The sequence below is a fragment of the Carassius auratus genome, chromosome 49 (genome assembly GCF_003368295.1).
Source record: "Carassius auratus strain Wakin chromosome 49, ASM336829v1, whole genome shotgun sequence".
In the NCBI taxonomy this organism is placed as follows: domain Eukaryota; kingdom Metazoa; phylum Chordata; class Actinopteri; order Cypriniformes; family Cyprinidae; genus Carassius; species Carassius auratus.
Genome location: NC_039291.1, coordinates 13,776,888 through 13,804,399, shown reverse-complemented (window position 1 = coordinate 13,804,399; position 27,512 = coordinate 13,776,888). Strand labels below are relative to the sequence as shown.

Genomic DNA, 27,512 nt, shown 5'->3' with positions numbered 1-27,512 from the left:
TCATGAGAGCATTGAGCTTTTAATAAGTAAAACATTAAGGCAATCAACAACTTAATGTGATTATGGGAATCTGTACGAATTAAAAGAGAATTAAAAAATATAGCCACATATCCCGAATTTTATTCTCTTCATTAAAAAAAGTCTAAAAATTTCATTTAAAAGTGCTGGACCTGGCAACATGATGTGCTCTAGTTAAAGGTACACTGTTATTTTTTTCTTCCTCATTGAAAAAGCTGTCGCCCCTAACAAAATGAAAATGACTTTTAAATGTTTAAAATCATGTACACATGTGATAAAACTCCTCCTGTTACACCAGTAGACTAATAAAAGCTGTTTTGTGTACATTGAACATGTCACCTCAATACCATCAGTAGTAGCTGGGTTTCTCAGGATCCCCATTCCTGGACTTTTGTGTGTAAAATATATCCATCATTGTAAACTGAAGAGTTTGTACATTGGTATTGGTGACTGAAAACTCTTCCTACTGTATGATAATGAATCCAGATCACTAGGTGTCAGTATAAGTCCAAAAAATGCCTGGACTGCGTCTTTAAAACATGGACACTGAGTATGTGAAAGAGAAAGCTGGCCCCAAACTCCATTAGTTGCCATGCCCTTCAGAATTCACATTTTGCACGAGGTTCAAAAGTTAAGTTCTGGCAACTAGTAATAAATGTTTGAATGAGGAAGATGGAGAGTGTGATGAGTCTTGCATAGCTGAATAGTAATACCCTCTCAAATTTGTGTTTTTGACTTTCTATTTCAGGAAAACATCAAGCTTTTTCTGAATGTTGTCAAAAGAGTCTATTCCCATGTAGTCGATCTGGCCCTGTTCCCAGAGATGCCGGCGCTCCGCTGAGGACACGAGCGGCTGAACACGCTCCTCGCTCTCCACAGCTTCCTCCTGCCAACAACAGAACCGCCCAAGTTATTAAAATCATCACATTAATGAACTCCATTAAATATAGGAATCTTTCAGTTTTGTACGTTTAAAAGTCTGTCTATACAATTGATATTTAACATGAATTTCTATTTTCCTAGTTTCTGCCAAAGCTTTTATTGAGCTTGATTTGTATTCATTCTTTATTTATTTATTTTTATTCTTATTTTTTGTGGGAAAATAGAACCAGGAATCTTGCAGTCTTGAAGAAACCTAGATATGCAAGATTTAAAAGTGTGATTTTATATAAAATGAATTTACATTTTCTAGTTATGACAATGATTTTGTAGAAATTGTGAGTAATTTTTGTTTGTAATTTTCTAATTTTAAATCCTAAACAAAATGGTATTATATTATTTATTTTCAGTAAATCCCTAACAAAATATCCTTCTTTGAACAACATTCTCACAGTGATGAAAAAAAAATACTGTATGAGAGAGACTGCAATTAAAAGTGTGATATATAAACATAAATATATAAAATAGCCGTGTGCATAATGTATCTTAATACAGTTAACAACAACAAAAAATTATTTAAGTCTGACAGTCAGGACATGGCCATGTAGACAGTGTTTTTCTTGTTCAGTGTGTTAGGCCTGACCTCACAGCCGGAGTCGAAGCGCTGGTCTCCATACTCTCGGATCAGAGCGGGCAGCACCTCGGCGCTGTACAGAGCCCACCACTGCAGCAGGAAGCCGGGCTGAGACGAGGCCTGCACGTCTCCTCTCAATCTCCCCTGCGTGAGGTTATACGTGTAGCTCCATGGCTTCATCTCGCCCAGGAAGTGCACAACCTTTGCATTTGCACCAAATCTGTGGACAGAAACACATTTTCAGCATTTATTCCTAAAAGATAGCAGGCATCCATAACGTATATCAATGCATTTCAATGCTGAGCTGAAAATAAAATGCTTAGAGGTCAAGTAGGATTTCAGGATTTTACTGGTTAAAAGTCCTGGAAATGGACAATACACAATGATATTTAAATATGGTGTAAGCATATGCGGTTTGTGACCCTCGCACTCTCAGCCTGTCTCACACTCTTCTTCCTCAGCTCCTGTAACACGATGGTACAGCATAAGCAACCTTCATTTGATCCATGTGTGTGTCTTGTTACCGTCCCATCATACGGCCAGCGCATGCCAGCGTCAGTGACAGAGTGTCGAGCCACGGCTGAAGTCAAGGAGTCACACTCACTGTTTAAACGCTGGAAGGTACGTGTAGATGGCTATGCTGCTCATGTTATAGATGAAGGGAAGGTGTTTGTTGATGTCGGCTGTTGTCCAGTCGCTGAAGAAGCCATTCAGAACTCCTTGGTCTCCTCCTGTTGAACAAATGGAATTACAGTGGCTCTCTTTCATTTATCAGTTATTATTAGTGCAATTTAGAACACAGCAAGAAGTTTTGAAACACTGGTAACTTTTAATGTTGTGTTGGCTAACACGCTCATCTTGTTGTATGGTGTTAGTTAGGTCTACACAACAACACCTTGAGCTCTCTCGTGCACCGTACTCGAGGGTTCGTAGACCATCGGATATTATGGTGAATGACTTCAACTTGACCCGTATATGGCGCATAGCACATGTATTGCGGCCCATAGAAACAGTCGCTAATGAGGAATCTACATATACATATCTTTGGTTTTGACTCATTTTCTGTTTCACACAGTCATATGTGATGAAATCTGATATATCTGTTCAGACAGAGACAAACATTGTCCAAAACTGCTGACAACATAGTGAATGTCACATAGTTCACTAAATCAGGACAGTGAATGAAAATAAGTGCTCTTCAAAATTCATGCTCTTTTGAGGAGTATACAGAGTATAAGGAATGTGTCCAGATGCTTACTAGTTGAAAAAAGACCCCACATATCTTAAAAAGGTCATGCTCTGAAAGAGCCTAATTCCTGCATGCTTGTTCAAAGGTCACTGAAGACACGACGACCACCACAGAGTCACATGATGCATACTGCACTAAGCACACACAGACGCTGAAATAGTTGCACTGTTAAAAACAAACAGTGAAAGGCTGTTAAATTAGCTTTAATTAGTCTTCTGTACAGTGCCGTGGTGGACACAGAATCCAGGAGTGTAGGAGGACACAGCAAATATTAATAGCACGCAGCTATTATAGCAGCTGGTTAACATAAAATGAAAATTTGGCTATTATATACTCATCCTCATATCTTCTGAAACTTCATGGAGCACAACAGGAGTTATTTACTGTATAACAGCCGTTATTTTCCATACAATGGAAATGGATAGTGACATGGCTGTCATGAAACATTTACGGCAAAATAAATCTGACATTAGTATGATATTCACACTATGATATTGTATGCTTTAGATAACATAACATTATAGTATAACATACAATTATATAGAATTACATTTTTATGATACCTTTATAGTGTTTTTTTTTTTTTTTTTTTCATTTTAGAGTTTAACAGCTTCTGGTCCCCATTCACTTTCATTATATTTAAGAGATCAAATCAAATGTTGTCTTCTGTCTTTTGACTGTAACACTTTACAATAAGATCTCATTACTTGATGTAAGTTAATACATAAATTTAAATTAACAAACAATCAACAAAAAGTATTTATAAAAACTAATATAGTAAACTAATGGAACCTTATTATAACAAACAGGGTTTAAAATGCTCAGATTCAGGGAAAAACTGTGTAAAAATGATTAAAACAAAGATTTAAAAAATGATTTAATAAAAATCAATCAACAAACCAATCAATCAATGAAAAACAATGCCAAATTCAGTAAAGCTTATTGATTTTGCTTTTTTTTCTGATGATTGTGAAATTAAAAATCACAATGAAACAGAAGTGCTGGCTTTCATAAATGGACTTTGTTCTATCTATTAGTTGTTGATTGATGGAAACAGATCTGAATGCAAACTTGAGGCTGAATGTATAAAATAAAGAGGCAGGATTTAAGAGGACTAAATGATTGGAGAAGTCCAGCATACTCTATGTCACCAAGCCTGTTAAAAGATTGAGTTATGATATTTTGATTAAAAAAATGTATTAAATCATATGCATGGATAAACTTTTTACAATAAGATCCATAATATCCATTTGGAAAACAGGAATGATGAATTTTAATTTCATGCCAACCCATGAGGTTATTGTAATCTAGTCAATTTATTTTTTAAATATCTAGCTGTTAACCTGTGGGCTGCGCTTAAAATCCAGTTCCATCCTCTCCACTAAAACACATGAATATTTGCCCTAGGACAGGCCATGTGCATGCTATAAGGAAATGAAGATACTCAGTACAAACCATTTGCAGCATCCACACTGCTAGACAAAGAAGACATTTTCAAACTCACCTAATAATGCTACATGCCTACTGCAGATTAACTAACATGCTGGAGCAATAACAAATGAATTGTTTGCAAAGCATGCTGGTGTACCAACCAAACCAATCTAGAGTAATTTTATTTAGGCATGCCTTCAGGTGCCCAGAAACAGGGTTCAGAGTTTTCCCCATGGGCTTTCCTTGTGCAAGTGGCTCTACAAACATTACTGCGGTCTTAGAGGGTTTATTTTGAGAGGATGATCTGAACTGGAACGTGCATAGTCTCTGGCTGGTCTACACTGGCAGAGGATGAGGACAAGGCCACAGGATAGCCTCAGGTCATCAGGACTGTAATAAACCAGGAAATTGAACAATGCTTGTTTAATTCACTGTTTCAGAGATTCAACTGCAAGAGAACACACTGATACTTTTACCACGGATGGCAGTTGTCTGAACGCCCAACAAAACTGGAAGTGATTTGGCTGGTTAATTAGTCTGACGCTAAACACACTCGAAACTGCTGGACACTGTGATTATTACTTAACATGCTCACTGTTCTTTGTATTTTATTAGTTTAACCCCCCCCCCCCCCCCCCCTAAAAAAAGCTTGACTTTACAATACAAATAATATCTAATCACCTAGCACACCGTAGCAACCACCAAACAACACCCTTACAACCATACAGAACATCTGTATAACCAACTATAACACCCTAGCAACAACAAGCAATGCCCTTACAATCATACAGAACATCCTAGCAACCACATAGAAATTGCCTTATAACCCTCCAGGAAACCCTGTCAAACACCTAGCAAGGCAATAGCAAAAAATTAGCAACAGTCTTATGTTACAAGTATCAAATTGAGCAACTGTAGTAACAAAAAGATTTTGACAGGGGTTCACCCCTCTCGACTCTCGAGGTCAGCCTGGAAGACAAAATCATACTTAGTCAGAGAAAGAGCGAACCGCCATCTTCATTTCCAAATCTCAATATGAGAGAAAAGGACACCCACAACAACACCCGCCGCACTTGGGTTCCGCTTTCTTTGGTTCCCCCCTAATTTATATTGTACAACACAATAACAATCGCAATTCTAGTGAACACTACATGTTATTAGATAAACTCATATCCTTTAAACATTAAATTGTAGTGTCACTTAAAGGTGTATCACACACTCCCCAACAAATGAAAGTGGCTCCTGACACAAGATATTCTGACCAATTTCACTCTGAACATTCACACTTTTTTTTTCACAAAACACATTTCAACTCTTAATTAGTGTATCCTATATGTATGTAATTAGTATATCCTATCAGGTGTGTGTGCCAGATCGCATCTGAGTATGTAATGTATGTAATTGTGAATGTATGTATATGATTGTCTTTCATTGCTTCTCATCCACAGTGAGCTGGGAACACTACAGGTAAGTAAGGGTAAGGGGGAATGGACGGGGGTTGGAAGTGGTGGAGGTATGGTGCACTGAGACGCTGGTAAGTACACTGAACTGGCTGGATTTCAACTGCACTCACAGTGGGCCGCGGGTGATAAGCGGGTTGACCCAGGGATGGGTAAGTAAACACAAATTTTGGCCGTCTCTCTCTCGTTGACTGTCTCAGTGGGACCTGATATTCAGTTTGTGGCATGGGGACATTGTTCTCTTGACGGACAGTATACAGTTCCTCTTGAACAGTCGCAGGCTGAAGCTGCTCCATGCCATGTTCATCGTCACTGGATATCCCCTGTTCCTCGTCTCTAACACTCTCCCTGTCCTGTTCAGGTTCTGCATGAATCATTTCTCCCAGTTGGGTCTCATTCTGTTCAGATCTGTCTTGGCAGCCAGGAGTAACATGCGGCACAGGTACGTAACTTCCAGCTCTTGGCTTCTCCATCGGTATTCGCAACCAGTATCGAGGCACACCTTCCTCTTCCTCAGAGTCACTTATATCTGGGTCCTGTGTCTCATGCGTAGGTTTCAGCCTGTCTGAAACTCTTTTCTTTCTCTTTTGTGACTCAGCTACGTTTGTCGTCGGGTTCTGAGGTGGCTCTACAGGTAGGTCGTTGACTTGCAACAGGAGGTTCCTGTGTAGAGTGTGAACTGGTCGGCCTCCTGCCTCTGGGCTTACTTTGTAGACAGGATTATCTCCAACCTGTTCTCTCACAATGTAAATCAATCAATCAATCAATCACCTTTATTTATATAGTGCTTTAAACAAAATACATTGCGCCAAAGCACTGAACAACATTCATTTGGAAAACAGTGTCTCAATAATGCAAAATGATAGTTAAAGGCAGTACATCATTGAATTCATTGATGTCATCTCTGTTCAGTTGAAATAGTGTCTGTTTTAAATTGCAATCAAGTCAACGATATCGCTGTAGATGAAGTGACCCCAACTAAGCAAGCCAGAGGCGACAGCGGCAAGGAACCGAAACTCCATCGGTGACAGAATGGAGAAAAAAACCTTGGGAGAAACCAGGCTCAGTTGGGGGGCCAGTTCTCCTCTGACCAGACGAAACCAGTAGTTCAATTCCAGGCTGCAGCAAAGTCAGATTGTGCAGAAGAATCATCTGTTTCCTGTGGTCTTGTCCTGGTGCTCCTCTGAGACAAGGTCTTTACAGGGGATCTGTATCTGGGGCTCTAGTTGTCCTGGTCTCCGCTGTCTTTCAGGGCAGTAGAGGTCCTTTCTAGGTGCTGATCCACCATCTGGTCTGGATACGTACTGGATCCGGGTGACTGCAGTGACCCTCTGATCTGGACACAGACTGGATCTGGTGGCCACGGTGACCTCGGAACAAGAGAGAAACAGACAAATATTAGCGTAGATGCCATTCTTCTAATGATGTAGAAAGTACGGTGTTATGTGAAGTGTTCCGGTTCCAGTTTACCTAATTAATGCAGCCTAATAATCCTTTAACGGATTTGGATATTAAAAGCATATTAGTATGTTATGTGTATGCCAGGTTAAAGAGATGGGTCTTTAATCTAGATTTAAACTGCAAGAGTGTGTCTGCCTCCCGAACAATGTTAGGTAGGTTATTCCAGAGTTTAGGCGCCAAATAGGAAAAGGATCTGCCGCCCGCAGTTGATTTTGATATTCTAGGTATTATCAAATTGCCTGAGTTTTGAGAACGTAGCGGACGTAGAGGAGTATAATGTAAAAGGAGCTCATTCAAATACTGAGGTGCTAAACCATTCAGGGCTTTATAAGTAATAAGCAATATTTTAAAATCTATACGATGTTTGATAGGGAGCCAGTGCAGTGTGGACAGGACCGGGCTAATATGGTCATACTTCCTGGTTCTAGTAAGAACTCTTGCTGCTGCATTTTGGACTAGCTGTAGTTTGTTTACCAAGCGTGCAGAACAACCACCCAATAAAGCATTACAATAGTCTAACCTTGAAGTCATAAATGCATGGATTAACATTTCTGCATTTGACATTGAGAGCATAGGCCGTAATTTAGATATATTTTTGAGATGGAAAAATGCAGTTTTACAAATGCTAGAAACGTGGCTTTCTAAGGAAAGATTGCGATCAAGTAGCACACCTAGGTTCCTAACTGATGACGAAGAATTGACAGAGCAACCATCAAGTCTTAGACAGTGTTCTAGGTTATTACAAGTAGAGTTTTTAGGCCCTATGATTAACACCTCTGTTTTTTCTGAATTTAGCAGTAAGAAATTACTCGTCATCCAATTTTTTATATCGACTATGCATTCCATTAGTTTTTCAAATTGGTGTGTTTCACCAGGCTGCGAGGAAATATAGAGCTGCGTATCATCAGCATAACAGTGAAAGCTAACACCATGTTTCCTGATGATATCTCCCAAGGGTAACATATAAAGCGTGAAGAGTAGCGGCCCTAGAACTGAGCCTTGAGGTACTCCATACTGCACTTGTGATCGATATGATACATCTTCATTCACTGCTACGAACTGATGGCGGTCATATAAGTACGATTTAAACCATGCTAATGCACTTCCACTGATGCCAACAAAGTGTTCAAGTCTATGCAAAAGAATGTTGTGGTCAATTGTGTCAAACGCAGCACTAAGATCCAATAAAACTAATAGAGAGATACACCCACGATCAGATGATAAGAGCAGATCATTTGTAACTCTAAGGAGAGCAGTTTCAGTACTATGATACGGTCTAAATCCTGACTGGAAATCCTCACATATACCATTTTTCTCTAAGAAGGAATATAATTGTGAGGATACCACCTTTTCTAGTATCTTGGACAGAAAAGGGAGATTCGAGATTGGTCTATAATTAACTAGTTCTCTGGGGTCAAGTTGTGGCTTTTTTATGAGAGGCTTAATAACAGCCAGTTTGAAGGTTTTGGGGACATGTCCTAATAACAATGAGGAATTAATAATAGTCAGAAGAGGACCTATGACTTCTGGAAGCACCTCTATTAAGAGCTTAGATGGTATAGGGTCTAACATACATGTTGTAAGTTTAGATGATTTAACAAGTTTATACAATTCTTCCTCTCCTATAGTAGAGAATGAGTGGAACTGTTCCTCAGGGGGTCTATAGTGCACTGTCTGATGCGAAACTGTAGCTGACGGCTGAATGGTTGCAATTTTATCTCTAATAGTATCGATTTTAGAAGTAAAGTAGTTCATAAAGTCATTACTGCTGTGGTGTTGGGAAATGTCAACACTTGTTGAGGCTTTATTTTTCGTTAATTTAGCCACTGTATTGAATAAATACCTAGGGTTATGTTTGTTTTCTTCTAAAAGAGAAGAAAAGTAATCAGATCTAGCAGTTTTTAATGCTTTTCGGTAGGATATGCTACTTTCCCGCCAAGCAATACGAAATACCTCTAGTTTTGTTTTCCTCCAGCTGCGCTCCATTTTTCGGGCTGCTCTCTTTAGGGTGCGAGTATGCTCATTATACCATGGTGTCAAACTGTTTTCCTTAACCTTTCTTAAGCGTAAAGGAGCAACTGTATTTAAAGTGCTAGAAAAGAGAGAGTCCATAGTTTCTGTTACATCATCAAGTTGTTCTGAGGTTTTGGATATGCTAAGGAATTCGGATACATCAGGAAGATAACTTAAAAAGCAGTCTTTTGTGGTAGAAGTGATGGTTCTTCGATACTTGTAACAAGAAGTAGAATTTACAATTTTGGCTATATGAAGTTTACACAGAACTAAATAATGATCTGAGATATCATCACTTGGCTGAATAATTTCAACACTATCAACATCAATTCCATGTGACAGTATTAAATCTAGAGTATGATTTCGACAATGAGTAGGTCCTGAAACGTGTTGTCTAACACCAATAGAGTTCAGAATGTCTATAAATGCTGATCCCAATACATCTTTTTCATTATCGACATGGATATTAAAATCACCAACTATTAAGACTTTATCTGCAGCCAGAACTAACTCGGATGTAAAATCACCAAACTCTTTAATAAAGTCTGTATGGTGCCCTGGTGGCCTGTATACAGTAGCCAGTACAAACATAACAGGGGATTTATCATTAACATTGGTTTCTCTGGATAATGTTATATGAAGCACCATTACTTCAAACGAGTTATACTTGAAGCCTGCCCTCTGAGAAATCCTGAAAACGTTATTATAAATTGAAGCAACACCTCCCCCTTTGCCTTTTAGACGCGGCTCGTGTTTATAACAATAATCTTGGGGGGTGGACTCATTTAAAATAATGTAATCATCAGGTTTTAGCCAGGTTTCTGTCAAGCAGAGCACATCTATATTATGATCAGTTATCATATTATTTACAAAAAGTGTTTTCGTAGAAATGGATCTGATATTCAATAAGCCAATCTTTATCATTTGTTTATCCATATTGCATTTGTTTTTTATTTGTTGAACCTCAATTAAATTGTTAACCTTAACTTGGTTTGGACGTTTTTTGTATTTTCTAGTTCGTGGAACAGACACAGTCTCTATAGTGTGATATCTAGGTGAAAGAGTCTCTATGTGCTGAGAATTAACTGACCTCTGTGACGGGAGGCAGCTAGCAGACGGTCGGTTTAGCCAGTCTGTCTGCTTCCTGACCTGGGCCCCAGTTAGTCAAGTATAAACACTAAGACTATTATTATTACTAAATAAGCTGCTCCCATTACGAACTAAGCTTTCCAGGGCCTCCTCGTTCACTGAGATTGCGTACAAGGACTCTGTACCCAGGCTGAAGAACCACACCCCTGCTCTGTTTATCATAGTAAGTCTTCCCTTTGGAGCTGGACTGTTGGCTGTTTGCATTTGCTATTTGGTATGCCTCCACCATTTTTCCTGCCCATTTTTCAGCATATCCTTTTGGTCCATTAGTTTCAGCTCCCTCGTCTGCCATGAGGCCGAAGAAGATGTCCACTGGTAGACGAGGATGCCGGCCATACAACAAATAGAACGGGGAGAAACCTGTGGCCTCGTGCCTTGTACAATTATATGCCTGGAGTACATGGGGCAGGTGGTCCTTCCAATTTTCCTTCTCTTTCTCTCCCAAGGTGCGGAGCATCTGCAATAGCGTGCGATTGAGCCTTTCCGCAGGATTGCCCTGGGGATGATACGGAGAGGTTCTCGAATGGGCGATACCAGCTAACTGCCTGAGAGTTCTGAAGAGTTCATTCTCAAACTCTCGACCCTGGTCGTGGTGTAGTTTGGCCGGGTATCCAAATCTGGGAATGAAGTCATTGAAAAGCCTGTCAGCGGCCGTCTTACCACCCTTGTTCCTCGTGGGGTAGGCTTGTGCGAATCTGGTGAAATGATCCACCACTACCAGGATATATTCGTACCCACCTCTGCTGGGTTCCAGGTGAAGGAAATCGATGCACACCAACTCAAGGGGCGAATTTGACGTTATACTTCCCATTGGTGCTCTTTCATGTGTGGCTGGCTTCTTCTGTTTAATGCAAGAGCACTTCCTGGTCACATACTCCTCTATCTCTCTTTTCATGAAAGGCCAGTAAAATCGCTCCCTCACTAGGCTCAGAACTTTTTCAACGCCAACATGGCACATGTTGTTATGCAGCTGGGTGAGTACTGTCTGTTTGTAGGTGGCGGGCAGGACCAGTTGTTGTCGACCTGCACTCTTCCTGTAAAGAAGGTCATTCTCTATGTATAATCTGTTCCACTCTCTTAACAGTCTCCTTGCATGTGTGTACATCCTCTCTTTGTCATCCTCTGTTAGTGGTGTGCCCTTTTCCTTCAACACCATCACTTTCCCAATAGCTGGGTCTTTTCTTTGTTCCCTCACAAGCTCATCATGACTGACTTCCGGCAGAGGCTCAACTTGAGGTTGGCTGTGGGATGTTAAGTTGAGGGCTGTCACCCAGGCCACTTCTCCTTGTTGTGCTCGCCGGCTTCCTTCCCATACAGCGCATACTGCCTCCTCCGATATCTCTTCCGAACACCTAGCTATGATGGTGCCAATGTCCATGGGGCAGCGTGAATGGGTGTCAGCATCGATGTTGGTTTTGCCTGGCCGGTATTTGATATCAAAGTTGAAATCGGCCAATTGCCCCACCCACCGGTGACCCACTGCGTTGAGTTTGGCAGAACTCAGAATGTATGTGAGGGATTATTATCCGTGAAGACTGTGAAATGAGGGGCGTAAAATAAGTAATCACAGAACTTCTCACATATCGCCCACTTCAATGCGAGAAATTCAAGCTCCCCGCTGTGTAGGTGATAATTTTGTTCCGCTGATGTTAGTGTGCGTGACCCGTACCCAATCACTCTCATTTTCCCATCCTGGTTCTGATAAAGAACTGCACCGAGACCCTTTTGGGAGGCATCTGTGTGGAGTGTGAAGGGGCAGTTGAAATCGGGATATGCCAGCACTGGGGGATTGGTCAGCCGGTCCACGAGCTGTTCAAGGATCTGTTGGTGTTGCATATTCCACTCTACCGGAGTACGGGAAGACCGCTGACTGCCTTTCGTTTTTCCTAGTGCCGGTTTGACTGGAGAGGTGCTGGGCTTTGACTGGAGCAGGTCGTATAGGGGCTTGGCTATGCGTGAGAAGTCCTGCACGTATGTTCGATAATAGCTCAGGAACCCAAGCAACTGTCTGACGTCCCCAACTGTCTGTGGCGTCTTATCTTTCAGTGCCCGCACTGCTTCAAGGTCTTTGGGGTCTATTTTTACTCCCTCTGCTGACACCAGACGACCGACATATCGGACCTCCTTGCGGAAGAGCTCGCATTTCTCCAGCTTCAGCTTTACCCCGTGGTGTTGCAAGGCTTGAAGAACTCTGCGTAGCACCTGAACATGCTCATCAAAAGACCTGGAGAAGCACAACACGTCGTCGAGGTAAGGGATGCAGCATTCATCTCTCAGCGTGTCAAGCATACTTTCCATGCTCCTTTGAAAAGCAGCTGGGGCATTTGATAGCCCAAAGGGTATTCGGACCCACTCGTAGAGCCCCCAAGGGGTAACGAATGCAGTCAGGCACCTTGATCCTTCAGCAATAAAGCCTTGATGGTAGGCTTTCCCCTGATCGAGGATCGAAAACCAGGTATATCCTCCCAGGGAGTCAGTGAGGTCCTGAATTCTTGGAAGAGGGTGACGGTCTGGCACAGTTTTGTTGTTGAGGAGCCGGTAGTCAACACACAGGCGTAAGGACCCATCCTTCTTTCTTACACAGATGACAGGAGCTGAATAGGGCGACTGGGACTTCACGATCCATCATTTTACCAACAGCTCCTGGATGTACTCCTTAACTTCCCTGTAGAGTGGCTTTGGGATGGATGCGTAGGCCCTCTGAACTGGGATGTCATCCTTAGTCCTGATCTCCATCTGTAGGGAGGGAATGCACCCTATGTCGTCATTGTCTCGGCTGAATGCTCCACATTCCTCATAGAGCACTTCCTTTACCTCCTTTTGTTGTTCAGGGCTGAGGTGACTGATATCAACAGGAGGAAGCCAGGACTCTGGTCGAGAGGTGCTGGGAGAAGCAACGGACTTAATCTCAACTGATGTCATCTTTCTGAGTGTAGGATCAGCCTGATGTGACTCTGGTGTATTGGTCTCAATTACCTTGATAACATGTTGGATGGTTCCCAGAGAGGTTCTCCTCGGCAGGGTGACCTCATGCTTTGAGTGGTTGGAGATGGGCACCTTAACATAAGGCCGTCGGGTGTTATTGATTTCCAAGAGGCCTTCTCCTACACTCAACTGCCCTAAGACAACGTTTTCCTCCGCTGGTTCGTATAGAACAGTGGGGTTAGAGACATCAAAGTTTGGGGGTACCTTACACCAGTGGTTCCCAAACCTGTCCTGGCATACCCCCAACACTGCACATTTTCTTTGTCTCCCTAATTAAACACATCTGATTCAACTCATCAGCTCAGTTGAATCAGATGTGTTTAATTAGGGAGACAAAGAAAACGTGCAGTGTTGGGGGTACGCCAGGACAGGTTTGGGAACCACTGCCTTACACCATGCATAAGCTGTCCTGCCAGGGGGAATGATGGTATGGTCTTTGCCCACTCTTATAGTGACTGGATCACAGTATGTCCTTGGAGGCACCATGGCTTCCACCTGTTCCTCCTCTATTCCAAAGGCACTGCGGAGAAGGCTGACAACCGTTGCAACTGCATCGCCCGAGGACTCTTTCCTTCTGATGATCTCCTGGAGTACATTGGCACCTAGAAGGGGCTGGGGCAGTGGCAGCGGGCTGACTAGGAAAAGGGCCTGTATGGTGAGATTCGGGTCTTCATTCCCGGCAAGATTGACAGTGAGCTCAACCCATCCAATGTAGGGGACAGCATGACCAGTGACTGCATAGACACCAAGTTCTTCCTCCAATAGCTCAGATAGAGGTCTCAGGATATGAGTGGGAATGTAAGTGTCAGTCCATTGTTGGTCAATTATGCTCACCTGCGAGCCTGAATCAAACAAGACTGTAGCTGGGTACCCATCAATCAAACATTTCAGCAGACTTTTATTTCCAATTAGGGGTGCTTTGCAGGCGATGTCAATCTGGCTGGTCAGTACATGTGAATCTTGCTGTTTGTTTTGCTTGCGGTGTCTTGTTATTTGTTTGTTATTTGTTACTGTTTGGGACTGAAGCTGCTCACCGGTCTCTGGGTGTCCCTCCACAAAGACCGAGCTCTGTTTCCCTGTACCCTTACTCATTGCAGACATCCCACTGCTCTGTGTCCTGCCTCACCACACACGAAGCAATGGTTACACTCCTGTGCATTCTGTTCAGTACATTTCGGACAACGAGCTGACCTACCTCTCACCTGGACTGCAGGTTGTCCCAACTGTGTTTGGACAGGTCTGCTAGAGGTTGGCTGAGAAGGAGGGTAAGACACCCGAGGCATTTCTGTCCGCTGCTCAATCAAAGAAGCCACCATGTGTGTCAGGGTCTCTACCTGAGAAGTGAGTTGTTGTATTGTCTGGAGATTTTCATTGTTTGATGGTGTATCCTGTTGATGGTGTGCTTGTGTTACCTTTTGTCGAGGGGGTTGGCCCAGTCTGCGCTGGTGCTCATCCTCATCACTAATTATTTTCATGACCTGGCACAAAATTTCCTCATCTGTGACTTTGTTTGAGATTAGAGGTCTCAGCCTCTGTCGGAGGTCAGCATGTTTTGTCCCCAATCCCTGATAGATAGTATGGAGGAACACCTCCTGGATGGTCTTAGGATCATATGAAATGTCTGGACTGGCCTGTTGGGACTGGAAAAGGATTTTCTGCTTAAGCCCAATCATGCGGTAGAGAAACTGCTGTGGTGATTCTTGGTCTGATTGCCTGCGCACATCAATTCCTGGAACATCTCTGTCGTTGCTTTCTCTCCGAGGTGAGACCTGAGGAAGCCTTTGAGTTCAGATACTGTAATTGAATCTTTGTTAACAAGCATATCTTTAAAAGCCCCCGGTTTGATGATCCTCAACACCCCTCTCACCACTTCTGCTTCTGCAAAGCCCTCTTTCACTCCCTCGTCAATATGTTTGCTGATATTGTTGTAATTTAAATCAGAGTTCTGATCCCCAACCTGACCACCATGTACTTTGAAGTCTCTGCGCTGCAGGTAGGAAAGGTCCTTCAGTAGTACGGGTCTCTCTGAGATCATCTGTGGCATCCGGTGTAACTCTGACTCGCCCTGGTGGAGGTAAGTGGTGGGCGATGAGGTTTCTGTAAATTCACGTCGTCGCAGTTTCTCACCCAGCTCTTCATACACTTGTCTCAGTTCTTCTAAGGACTGTGTTGTTGTATTGGTGTGAGTGTTAGAGTGGGGTTGTGTTTGCATAACTGTACTGTTAGGGTGAGAATGAGGTTGTGATGTAGGGTTTTGATTGGTAGTGGATGGACTTTGACTAGGTGTAACGTGTGTGCCACAATTACTCAATGTACCCACTGGAAAATTAACAGGATCGCCAGCATTAATTACTCTACCTATCAAATCATTTAAAACCAACAACTGACCCATACCCTCATCCTCAAGTCCTAGTAAGGTGTCAGATTGCATGTAGGAGACTACATACTCCATGCAGCCTTCTTCATCATTCACATTCAGCTCTTCTTCATGTTGACTGTTAATTGCAATGTCTTTTGCAACCTGATTGATGTCGTTGCTTGAGAGTCTGAATAGTTGGTTCTTGATGCCCCATACTAATTCTTTACGAGTTGCTGACATAGTGTCTAGTCCTGATGTCCCCTTGTGGTTTGTAGATTCAGTAAATCAGCGGTATAGTGACTTAAGTGGCGTGTATGTGTGTATATGTCGACCTCCCGATCACAATGCGATGATTTGATGGTGGTGTGCGATGACCACAGGATCAGCGTATGGCCCTCTGGAAAGTAGCGTGCGCTGGCCTCTAGATCAGCAGTGCGGCTCCTAAGCAAGGTTGAGATCCCTTTTCTCTTTGGTCCCCCTCCTTGGACACTCACGGGTGGACTCCTGGCCTGCAGCAACGTCTTGTCACCTTGGTCGCGTGGTTCTAGTATCTCTGGATCTGCTCCCCCTATGGTCGTGATGAGGAGAGATCCCAGACGAGCCCCCCCAGTTTGTTACGAGTATTAAATTGAGCAACTGTAGTAACAAAAAGATTTTGACTGGGGTTCACCCCTCTCAACTCTTGAGGTCAGCCTGGAAGACAAAATCATACTCAGTCAGAGAAAGAGCGAACTGCCATCTTCATTTCCAAATCTCAATATGAGAGTAAAGGACACCCGCAACAACACCCGCCGCACTTTGGTTCCGCTTTCTTTGGTTCCCCCCTAATTTATATTGTACAACACAATAACAATCGCAATTCTAGTGAACGCTACATGTTATTAGATAAACCCATTTGCTTTAAACATTAAATTGTACTGTCACTTAAAGGTGTATCACACTTACAACTATCTACAATAGCAACTGCTTTACAATTATCCAGAACACCATAGAAATCACCTAGAAACCATTTGTACTATCTAGCAACCATCTTACAATCTAGCAATCAACCAACTTAGAACCATTCCAAACACACTAACAAGTAGCAACCATGCAGCAACATACTTATAACCACCCAGCCCATCCTAACAATTCCATAGCAACCACCCAGAACACCTTAACAACATCATGTCAACCACCCAGAACACCCTACAAACCATGCAATAACACACTTACTGTATAGTCACCCAAAACACCCTAACAATGCCATTGCAACCACAGAGAATGCCCAGGCAATGCCATAGTAACCACACTGAACACTCAAGTAACCACACAGCAACACACTTACTGTGTAGTCACAATGCCGTAGTAACCACACAGAACAACCTATCAATGCCATAGCAACCACCCAGAACACCCTAACAATGCCAATGCAACCACCCAGAACATCCTACCAACCACACAGCAACACACTTACTGTATAGTCACCCAAAACAACCTAACAATGCCGCAGCAATAACACAGAACATCCTAACAATGAATTTTGATTTAGACTTATTGTGACGAGGAGCCCATCACTCAATTAGCATCGCCCCTGGCAATAGCAATTATGGCTGCACTGACTGGAGACAGCTGCCCCCAATCAGCTCATCAGGAGGAGATAGATATAAATGCCCCAGCAAACCTCAGTTGGGGTAAGAGTATCCAATGTGCACTGACCTGTCTAATGTGTGTTTCCTTCTTCCTAGGTAGCGACTAAGGACTAGGCCAAGCCAGCAACACTCTCACCACCACCGCATGAAGAAGCAAGCTATTCCCCGAATCCACCTACACTCACATCATCACAGCAGAGTACCTTGTTAGACATTTGGCAGAGGTGTCAGTCCAGCAGCAGCAACTGACTGCATAGCTCGTTGTCAGCCATGCTTGGCATGCAGAGGAATTGGTTTGCCTACGGGTCAAGGCAGCCGCACGAGTGCCCCTCCCAGAGCAACCACACATCAGCTCCTGACCAAACTCACCGGTCAAGATAATGTGGTGGCTTATTTGCATACATTTGAGGTAGTGGCTTGCAGTGAGGTGTGAGATCAAGCTGAATGGGCACAGTTACTTGCACCTCTCTTGACAGGGGTGCCCCAACGGGTCTACTATTTGATGTCTGCCACATCTGCAAACTATTAAGCCATCTTAAAACAGGAAATACTTGCAAGGGTGGGTCTCTCACCGCTATGTGCCAACTAGAAATTCAAAGACTGGGCATTCTAGCCCCATTTGCTGATTCGAGTGCAGGCAGCACAGCTTGTGAGACTGGCAAACTTGTGGTACTTCCAAGGTGATCCACAGGTGAATGATGTCTCTGAGAGAGTGGTGATAGATCGCCTCTTGAGAGACCTACACCAGGTGCATCGGGGGCATGTCAGCATGACCAATCCTAGTATCCTCATGGAGGTGGTAGAGGCATTGGAACTATCAGAAGCTATACAAGCTAGAGAGGGTGGGTAGAGTGCTGGCTCTAATACCCCCGGAGATCCCCGGGAGAGCGACGCAGCTCAGAGAACAGCCCAGACCAGGAGACCTACTAACTCCGCACAGGGACCAGGATGAATCTATACGAACGGATTTAAATCCTCCTTAGATGTGAGCCTGGATGGCAGGCTGCATTATGCAAGAGCGAGTGCCCACAGGTGCACCAGAGAGGGAAGTGCAAATCAATGGCATTCATCTGAGCAGCCCACTACCTGAAGACCACCCAGAAAGAGAGCAAAAAAGAGGGTGAGTCCCAGATTGAAAACTTAACTGTGTATGTTGATCTTTTCCAGCAGATGGGGCAAGGAGGCTCCTTAGCAAAAGAACAATTGGAGGACGGCTTAAGCACTGCTGGGGGCAGGGCAGAGTGGTCGATGGTAAAGAACACCTCCCCCGGACCCAACCGTCTCCCCATTTTGTGGTCCAGAATAGTTTCTTATATTGTGTGGAAAATTGATGGGGAGAAGAAAGACATCTGCTGGTGGTCCCACAAACCAAGGCAAAGCTGGTCATGGAGTTGTAAGGTCCAGGCACTCGGCCCAAAGAAGGTATCCGGTGCTGGATGAAGGTTTCCTGCGTGTTCGGTCTTTCAGCGCGTAGAGTTATTTAATTTAGCTTAAACTCAAATATGACTCCATTTTATCATTTAATCTGACACCATTTTGATATGATTTCGAATTTAGGTTGAAATGCAAATTGGTTGTATGCCTTTTTAATTAATATTCTTCTGATATTTGATTATTCTAATTTAATTATTTATTTTATTTTAACTCATTCATTCGGGTGCTCATGTTGCTAACAATGATACAACGTAATCTACGAGTCAATAATTACAGAGTAAAACAGAATAGAATAAAAATGTAACAATTTATTAACAGTCAGGTAGATATGTATTTTGCCAATTACATATCCAATTGAAACACATCAAATCATATCAATACAAAACATCAAATTCTCAAAGATGAATCTAAGAGTAAAATATGCATACCTGACCTTAGAAAATGCATAGTATGAAGTGAAGAGACACACAACACACTACGGGCTTTCTGGCTACAGAAATCGCCCTGATCCTCTTGCTGCAATCTTTTAAATACCTCAGACCAAGACAAACATCCCCCGAGATGGAGACAGAAACTAACAATTGGAATTTGCATTACCTCAGGTCCCAAGCCTGGGTGGTTTTACAACTTAATGGGAATAGCGGGTAATTTACATGGAGGGCCCTAGGAAAGGGCACTCCCATCACAGCAATCAAGATATCTCTTGACTCTTCAGATCTGTATTATATTCTAATCTACTTTTGTAAGATTGAGACCATTGTACCAGTTGCACTGAGACATTTCCAATGATACTAGACATGAGTGTTAGTTCACTTGCATTGACATTTTCATGTAATCATTTTGAGCAGACTGAGTAGAAGGAAGAATGGGTGAAGGGATTTAAAATGAAACAAATGGCCAGAAGGGGAGGAGGTCTCCTGCTCCTCCACTCTGTGGGGTGTCTCGAAGATGCCCGTGTATGTTTGTATTGTCTGTTTCTCAGGAGATCAAAGTATCTCAGGTTCTTTAATCCTTACAGAGTTGACCCACTCACAGCCAATGGCTGGGCACCCTGGGGCAGCCAACAGACACCAGTGACTCTGGGACTTCTTCCATTGGCCAGGAATGGATTCTGACGTCTGGCGATTCTCTCAGTGCTGCTCAGTGTGTCAACACACTGCTCCTCAGTGACCAGCACCAAATCCCCTGATCCCAATGCCAATAATTGAGGTGCCCTTTGAGCGGATAGGATTGTCAGGCCACTCCCTAGGTCTGCTCGGGGACATGAACACATCTTGGTGATTGCCGACTATGCCACCCAATACCCAGAGAGAGTCCCACTCCATAAAGCCACGTTGGCCAACATCGTCAGCTCTTGAGGATACAGCAGTTCTCACCTCGGCCTGGTGGAGCACTTCAACCAAACCCTCAAATGGATGATCCGGCGGGTCATCACTGAGGATGCTTGTGACTAGGACTGCATGCTGATATATGTACTCTTTTGTGTACTGGACGTACCCCAAGCCTCCACTGGAAGTACCTCATTTGAGCTGTTGTTTGGTCATCAGCTCTGAGGATTACTGGATGTGGCAAAAGAGGCCTGGAAGCAACAGCCATCCCCACTTCGCACCTCCACTGAGCATGTAAGGGAGATCATAAACAGAATAATGCCTTTATTAAAAGAACACATGATGAAAGTCCCTGGGGTTGTCATCCAACAGTGGGCCTACAGGGCCCCAGAAGCCCACTGGCACAAAGGATGCTTAAGCTATGAGTCCTTAAAGCATCCAGGAGTCCATGGTCCAACCCTTTAGTGATGGTACTAAAGAAGGATGGCACCTTCTTTGTTTTGTAATGACTACCACAAGCTCAACAGAGTGTCCACATTTAACAGATACTGCATGCCCCGAGTAGATTAGCAGATTGAATGACTAGGGAGGGCTTGCTTTATCTCTACACTGGACCCGACAAAAAGCTATTGGCAGGTCCCCCTCACAGCCCAAGCTTGAGAGAAAACCACCTTTAGCACTCCCTCTTAGCACTGGCAGTACCGGGTCCTTCCCTTCGGGCTGCATGCGGTACTGGCAAAATTTGTAAAAAAATGGGCCATCCTGGAGGTGTGTTATTATCTGTTGAGGAGAAAGTTTACACTGATCACAGACCATGCCCCCCTCCAGTGGATGGCCCATGGCAAAGACACAAATGCCTGGATGATACGGTGGTTATTTGTGCCAGTTTTAACGACCCCAGTCGGTTTGTCCTCTTAAATTTTTATCTAGTTTCTCATGTTCTTTTCTCCCAAACTCAAAGCTTCATTGAGCAGAGAATACCACAAAACACCATGACAACAGTCAAGAAGAGTTCAAGCTTTCCCTGTTATGACCACAAACAAACTAGCTCAGCTAAAAATAAATTAATCATTGCAAATAACCACACCATTAGAACTCTGATATGTCAGATACCAATCAGCAGTCACTTCAAATTTACCAAAGACAAAAATAGACCAAAAACTCAGACGGACAAGATTGTGTAGCATTTATGTGACCTGCAATTATGACAGTCCAAAAGAGCCAATGGATTCTGTGGAATAACAAAAGCATAATAAACAGGCTTTTGAAAATGTGCCAGTCTCCATAATGTAAGCAGAGCCCACCCTCACAATGAAGCAATCTAATTGGTTCCTCGATCGTCATGCTCAAACTCACAGCCAGACTCATAAGAATGGGCTCGCTGTGTCGTTGAGCTAAAAACAAGTCCAGAAATTTACACCAATACATCATAAATCTGCAAGTCACTCGCACACTGGGACATTTGCAAACAATTACTCTGCATTTTATCAAGTAACGAGTTTAAAAACTAAGTATAGAGAAAAAGATACATGCACTCTATTTGTCTGTTAACCATAAAAGTTTCATAACAAGCACATTCACTAAGAGGTGGCTGTAGAAAAATGGCCCTTGGCTCCTAAAGAAAAGGAAAAACAGGGTTGCTTTGAAAAGGCTTTTGTTTGCTGAGGGCGCCCGTGTCAAATTCCTCTTGCCAGGCTTATGAACCAGCTGTGTTGGGCAATACTCGAGAGGGTATGTTGTGGCATTTTCTCTTGAGGTAAATTTGTGATGAAAACAGGGAAGGGAAGGCTTAATTACACTGACAGTGTGTGTGTAAGGTGAGCACACGTCGAATTGCTGTGCATGTGGGGAACTGCAGAGATGCTTCAGCTGCAATAGAGAGGTGGAATGATAAGGGGTGATGCAGGAAGATGAATCAATTCAGAAACTATAGCTATAAAATATATCTCTGATGGGGTATTTAGCCATGATATGCCTTGAATCTAGACGAGGTACTTGATAAGCACCCGGTTCACCAGAGATATAAATATGGGTATTAAATGTTTTCTACAAGATTCATGAGCTGTGTCTGAAACCATATATAGTGCACTATATTGGGTGTCAAAAATGTTATAGTGTTGTCCGAATTCTGGGTGAACAAGTTCATTCCCTACATTAATTAGCTACTTTTTACTCTCTGATTTTGAGTGTATTACTGATGTACACTCTCTGAAGCACTATTTCCCATGAAGCAATACAGAGTGGACTGACGAGCTGAAAGAGTTTGAAAGAGAGATGCAGTTTACATCTCTTTTATTTCTGCTTTAATGTTTGTTTCACGCATTATTAATATTTAAAATATATAATTTTTTTCATTAACTCAGTTTAATGTTTTACTTATTTACTGAGGTGGCATTGCTGTTAGCTATGACAATTTGTATCTTATCTGAGCGTAAAATGCTGCTTGGGAGGGTTTCAAGATACTAAAAATAATAAATACATAAAAAAATATGTGTTATATGAGTATGCGTAATATGTCTTTTTTTGTTTAGTTTTTTTTTTTTTTTTGCCAGTGTTTTAATAGTATTTAATGATTGTGAACATATTAAGCATTACAAAACGAATTTGCCACAAAACCGTCTCACTGACCGTCTCACTGAGGATACATTCTTCTTCAGCAACGACAGATCTATCTTCGCTGGATCCGAGACCTGAAGCCACTCAAGCAGCCGAGATTCGCCCCTGATAGCAGCAGATCAGCCGCAGATCAGCTGCCTCTCCCTGCACCCCACTCCCTAGCAGCTCGCTGCTCCTGAGCAGCCCTATAGCTTTCTCTGCTCATCGCCTCAGCCTGCCACTCCCGAGTAGCCTCGATCGGCGCACAGCTTTCCGGCAGCTGGATCAGTTTGCAACTCTCCTGCAAGCCTGGTCAGTACTTCAAATTGTTTTACATTGTTTCAAATGTCGAGCCACGGCTGTGGTTAGTGCAGGGCACCCCTGAATGCCAATGAAGGGGACAATAAGTGCCTCCGATGCCTGGGCAAGTCCCCCACATAAATCAAATACATCCTCATTACCTGTCCACATTGCTTGGATATGAGTCTGGCCTCTCTGCGTTCACAGATAGCTTTCTTTTCAGAAAGTGACTCCGCTCCTCACGCCATCCTGTTTCTCTCCTCCCAGGAGCCTGTGAGGAAGAAGCAGTGGGGCAGAGGATTTCAGCGGTCGGAGGAAACTGAGCTCAAATTGGCTCAACCCCTGCGTGCCTCCCCGCAGAGAAAGTTTTCACCCGTTTGATTATCCCACCTAGACCAGCATCCTTCCACTAATGCGAACAACCTGGTCTCATTTGGTGGGTCTAAAGATGAGGCACTGGATGACAGCATGTTTATAGCAGCTTCGGACGCAGAAGACTGGATGGGCTCGAACCAGGACCCCCCCAACCCCTTGCCGTTTCTCTAGCCAATTGAAGCCAGGGCTTCACTGGACAATGAACTTATCCGTGTCCTATCCAAGGCCGTTAAGCAGCTCAGTCTGGAGTGGTCTGCATCTGAGGAGCGGTCAAGCAGCCGTCTGGATGAATGGTTCCTGCCGCGACATCACCAGGCCTGTCCACAGAGAGCCGCGCCCTTCTTCCCTGAGGTCCACAAAGAGTTTGAGTATGAAGTTGTGGTGCACCCCTACTCAGCCCGCCTGAAAACATCTGCCTCTCATGCTCTCACCATGGTTGACGGCCCGGGCTATGAGGTTGAGGGCTATAACAAGATATCTCCAGTGGATGAAGATGGAGCTCAGAGTCAATTTTTCCTAGAGCTCGTTGTCTACAAGCCAACATATCACCTTTCTGGGAACAATTACTGACTCGATCCATATGAGAGCCATAGTCTGGTCGATGGCAACCTCTGCTTCTGAAATGACTTAATTCGCCTCAACAAGGTCTCGGAGCTCGACGATTACCCAACGCCCCAAGTGAAGTGCCCTATATATCTCCATGCTCGATCTTTCAGATAGGGTGGGACCTTATCAATCCCCAGGAGGAGAAGGTAGAAGCCAGACATGCCACCTCTGGACCTTGTATGAAAACTCAGGTACGAGTGTTCCTAGGGTTGGCGAGGTATTATCTGTGCTTCATCCCTAACTTCTTCTCTTTAACTGCCCGATTGAAAGACCTGACCAGGAAGGGACAGCCCGAGTGCATGGTTTAGAGCCCTGAAGCAGAAGAGGCATTCCGCGGGATTAAACAGGCGCTGACCGCAGAGCCGGTCTTACGTGCAGTTTACTTCAGTTGCCCCTTCCTGCTGCAAATAGATCCCATATTATTCATTAGCAGGAAGCTGACAACGGCAGATAAGAATTATGCCACGGTGGAAAAGGAAGTACTGGCACCCCTGCAGTGGATGGCCAGGGCGAAGGACACTAACGGCAGGGTAATGCGGTGGTTGTTCTCCCTCCAGGACTTCCATTTCGTCGTCCGCCACCGAGCAGGGGCCGCCAACACCAATGTGGACGGACTCTCGCAGATCTGGTCAGTTTTTTTCAGGCCTGTCAGGGGTCACTCCCCGCCCACTCCCAGTTTCCCCCTGACTGTTCTCGCATTTTTTCTCCAGGAGCAGGACAATGCCCTGGAGATGGTCAAGTAGCACTTGCACTCACTCATCATGGGCTGATCGGCCACAGCTGAGGCTCATTCGCTCACAGCCAGATAAGTCGTGCGAGGCTTGGCCAGGGAGGGCTGGTCTTCTCTATACTGGGAACTAACATGCATTCTCCTCTCCCTTCCTGAAACGAGTGTGTAGCCGATCAGCACCGCCACGAGCAATACATGGAACCACCGACTACTGGAAACCCACATGGAGAGCACTTACTCAACTCAGCACCTTTCTACTAGTTTCAGTTCGACGTTTGGGGATAAATCCACCCTCCGGGGAATTTATTTTGAGCTCTCCTTGTCGTGTGTTCCTTCCACCCGTGACAAAGGGAATTATTGTTAGGTTATGTTAGTAACCGTGTATGTTTTCATTATACTCAATGTTATAGTTTTTGTTCTTGGTGTGAAACGCCTTGACAGCACGGACAGACCAAGAATATTAATGTAAAATGCTTCAAACTACACAATAAACTGTCAATGCCCTAAAAGCCATTTGCTCCAACTGAAATTTAGAGCTTTGACACAATCTAAAACCAATTTATAGTGCTATTTTACATACCGTCAAAGCTTCCGTGCTCTTTGCAATACTTCAGAAGTTTGCTGTAGGTTTCGTTAGATGGGCAAAACACAAACAAACCAGAGTTAAAACAATCAGGCCAGCCGGGGTCTGGAGTTGCAGACAGCTCCTCTCTGTCAAACAGCTCATCTATGTTTGATACCACCTATACAACCAACAGAAAAGCCTCATGAAAATCATCAAAAATAAATTCAAATTGAGGCAATTTAAAAATTTTCTTCATAAATATTTCTGGTCTTATTGTGTACAAAACGTCAAAATAAATATATATAAAATGAAACATATTTCACCTTAAGATCCCATAAATTCTAGATGAATAAATGAAATACTTTCAGAAATTTGCATCGATTAAAAAAATAATTATAATTATATATATATATATATATATATATATATATATATATATATATATATTAATAATGTAATTCAAATGACATAACAAACCGCATTAGAAATATTTCATGCATGTTTTGACAAGGCACAATTTAAACTGGTTCAAAATCATGATGCAAACTCACCAGCTTGTCTGCATCCATAAACACAGATTTGGAATAGTGTGTGAGAGTCCAGCAGTGCAGGGTGGTGAACGTGACACCCAGATCAGGTCTCTTCATCATGGTTAAGGTTGCTGTGTCCCCACTGTTCAACACATCCACTACCCTGACTTCATCGAAGATCTTATGAAGAACTGCCCTAAAGGCATTTAAAAACATCGTCTTTTGTTTCACAGAAGTCGAAGATTCAAAGTACAAAACTGGCTGGAGTTAAGCATGTTGTACCTTGTCTGATTGGACACATGGGGTCCAATGAGCACCACCAGCTTTTTTGAAGTCTTGTGGTTCCTAAGAGATTTTCCAAGCACCATAGCTCCTCTTGCATAGCTATCGTTTGTGGTCAGAGTGACAAATGCCTGTTCTGCTAAAGATATTAGTTTGACATAACACTGGTCTAATGAATTTGATTTCACATTATTATGCTAATGCACAACAGATCACAACATAGTGGATTTCCTGAAAAATCAAGTCATGTTTAAGCCTTAATGGAAGTCGATGATGCATGCCCCCCTCAAAAAAAAAAAAAAAAAAAAAAATATATATATATATTATTATTCTTTTCAGTATGGTTTAAAAAGCATTAGTTTCCTTAGAATTGGTTCGTTTGAACAATAAGTTTTGAAGAATCGGCTCAAAAACTGATTAATTGATTATTTTACCTCGTAACTTCTTATTAAATCGTCGTTGCGTGCGATATTCTCTAAAATACTCTAATAAAGCTACAGTGTTACGTTTATCTTTAATAACATTTTAGGGGTGTCTGTTGCAGTTGTTCGAGTTCAGTTTGTAGCCATGATTCAGTTCTTAAAACAAAGTAATTTAGAACGTAAATATAATTTAAATGTGGATTAAACACAACTTAAATTAGCCTATCTTATATCTCTCAGATGATTTTTTTTTCTTTTTTAATGAAATGCTATTTATTAAAACCAACCCTGCAACGAGTCCTCAGCTCATTAAGAATCGGACAAAACGGTTCAAAATAGACGGTCCTCGGTAATTGAAGTGTTGTTGAGTTGACGCGAGAACCGGTTTTGTGATCTGTTTCAACCGATTCGTCGACTGAACAATCCATTCACAAAGAAAAACATCATCTTAAACTCTTGAGTAATCATGCCAGTATAACTCAGCATTACATAGGTTACTTTAAATCCAGTGCTGCAGAAATATGAATATGAGCAATGCAGAGAACATCCACATAAATTAAAGCCTTTTTGCATGCTATGCAATTTACATGATAATCGTATAGATATTTGCAGTAAGATGTTCCAACCCCAACACATCAACAGCTCTGTTTAATTTACAAAGTACATTGATTGTCACATACCTGCCATGCTCGTTATTTGTTAATCGTTAATAACACACCACAGAATTATGATATTTAGGACTGTTTTTCAGCTGTCCTAACTGAATCAACAGACTCTGTGTACAGTAGTTTTACCTGTTAATGAGACCAATATTGAGACATTACTTGAATAGAATAGAATAGAATAGAATAGAATAGAATAGAATAGAATAGAATAGAATAGAATGAACTGATTGGTGTCTCATGCCACCTACTGGTTAGGGTTTATTTGTGCATTTTTTTTTATTCATAAATGCATACTATATTAATATTAATTAAACGATTTAAGATATTTATTTCTTAATTCTATTATAAATATGTATAATTATATATTATATCTGTTCCCCTATGCCAGATACATGTAGATAGGCTGACTGT

The 27,512-nt window shown here is 42.7% G+C and overlaps 1 protein-coding gene across 1 annotated transcript; it reads right to left on the bottom strand.

Moving 5' to 3' along the window:
- Positions 1-446: 446 nt before the first annotated feature.
- On the bottom strand, positions 447-27,123 carry LOC113065923 (glycogenin-1-like). Its single transcript, XM_026237458.1, has 7 exons — positions 27,117-27,123; positions 26,015-26,153; positions 25,754-25,928; positions 25,218-25,380; positions 2,136-2,262; positions 1,541-1,751; positions 447-904 (listed from the first exon to the last, which is right to left on the bottom strand). The coding sequence occupies exons 1-7, from the start codon at positions 27,121-27,123 to the stop codon at positions 758-760; spliced, it is 969 nt and encodes a 322-aa protein (XP_026093243.1). The 3' UTR covers positions 447-757.
- Positions 27,124-27,512: the final 389 nt, after the last annotated feature.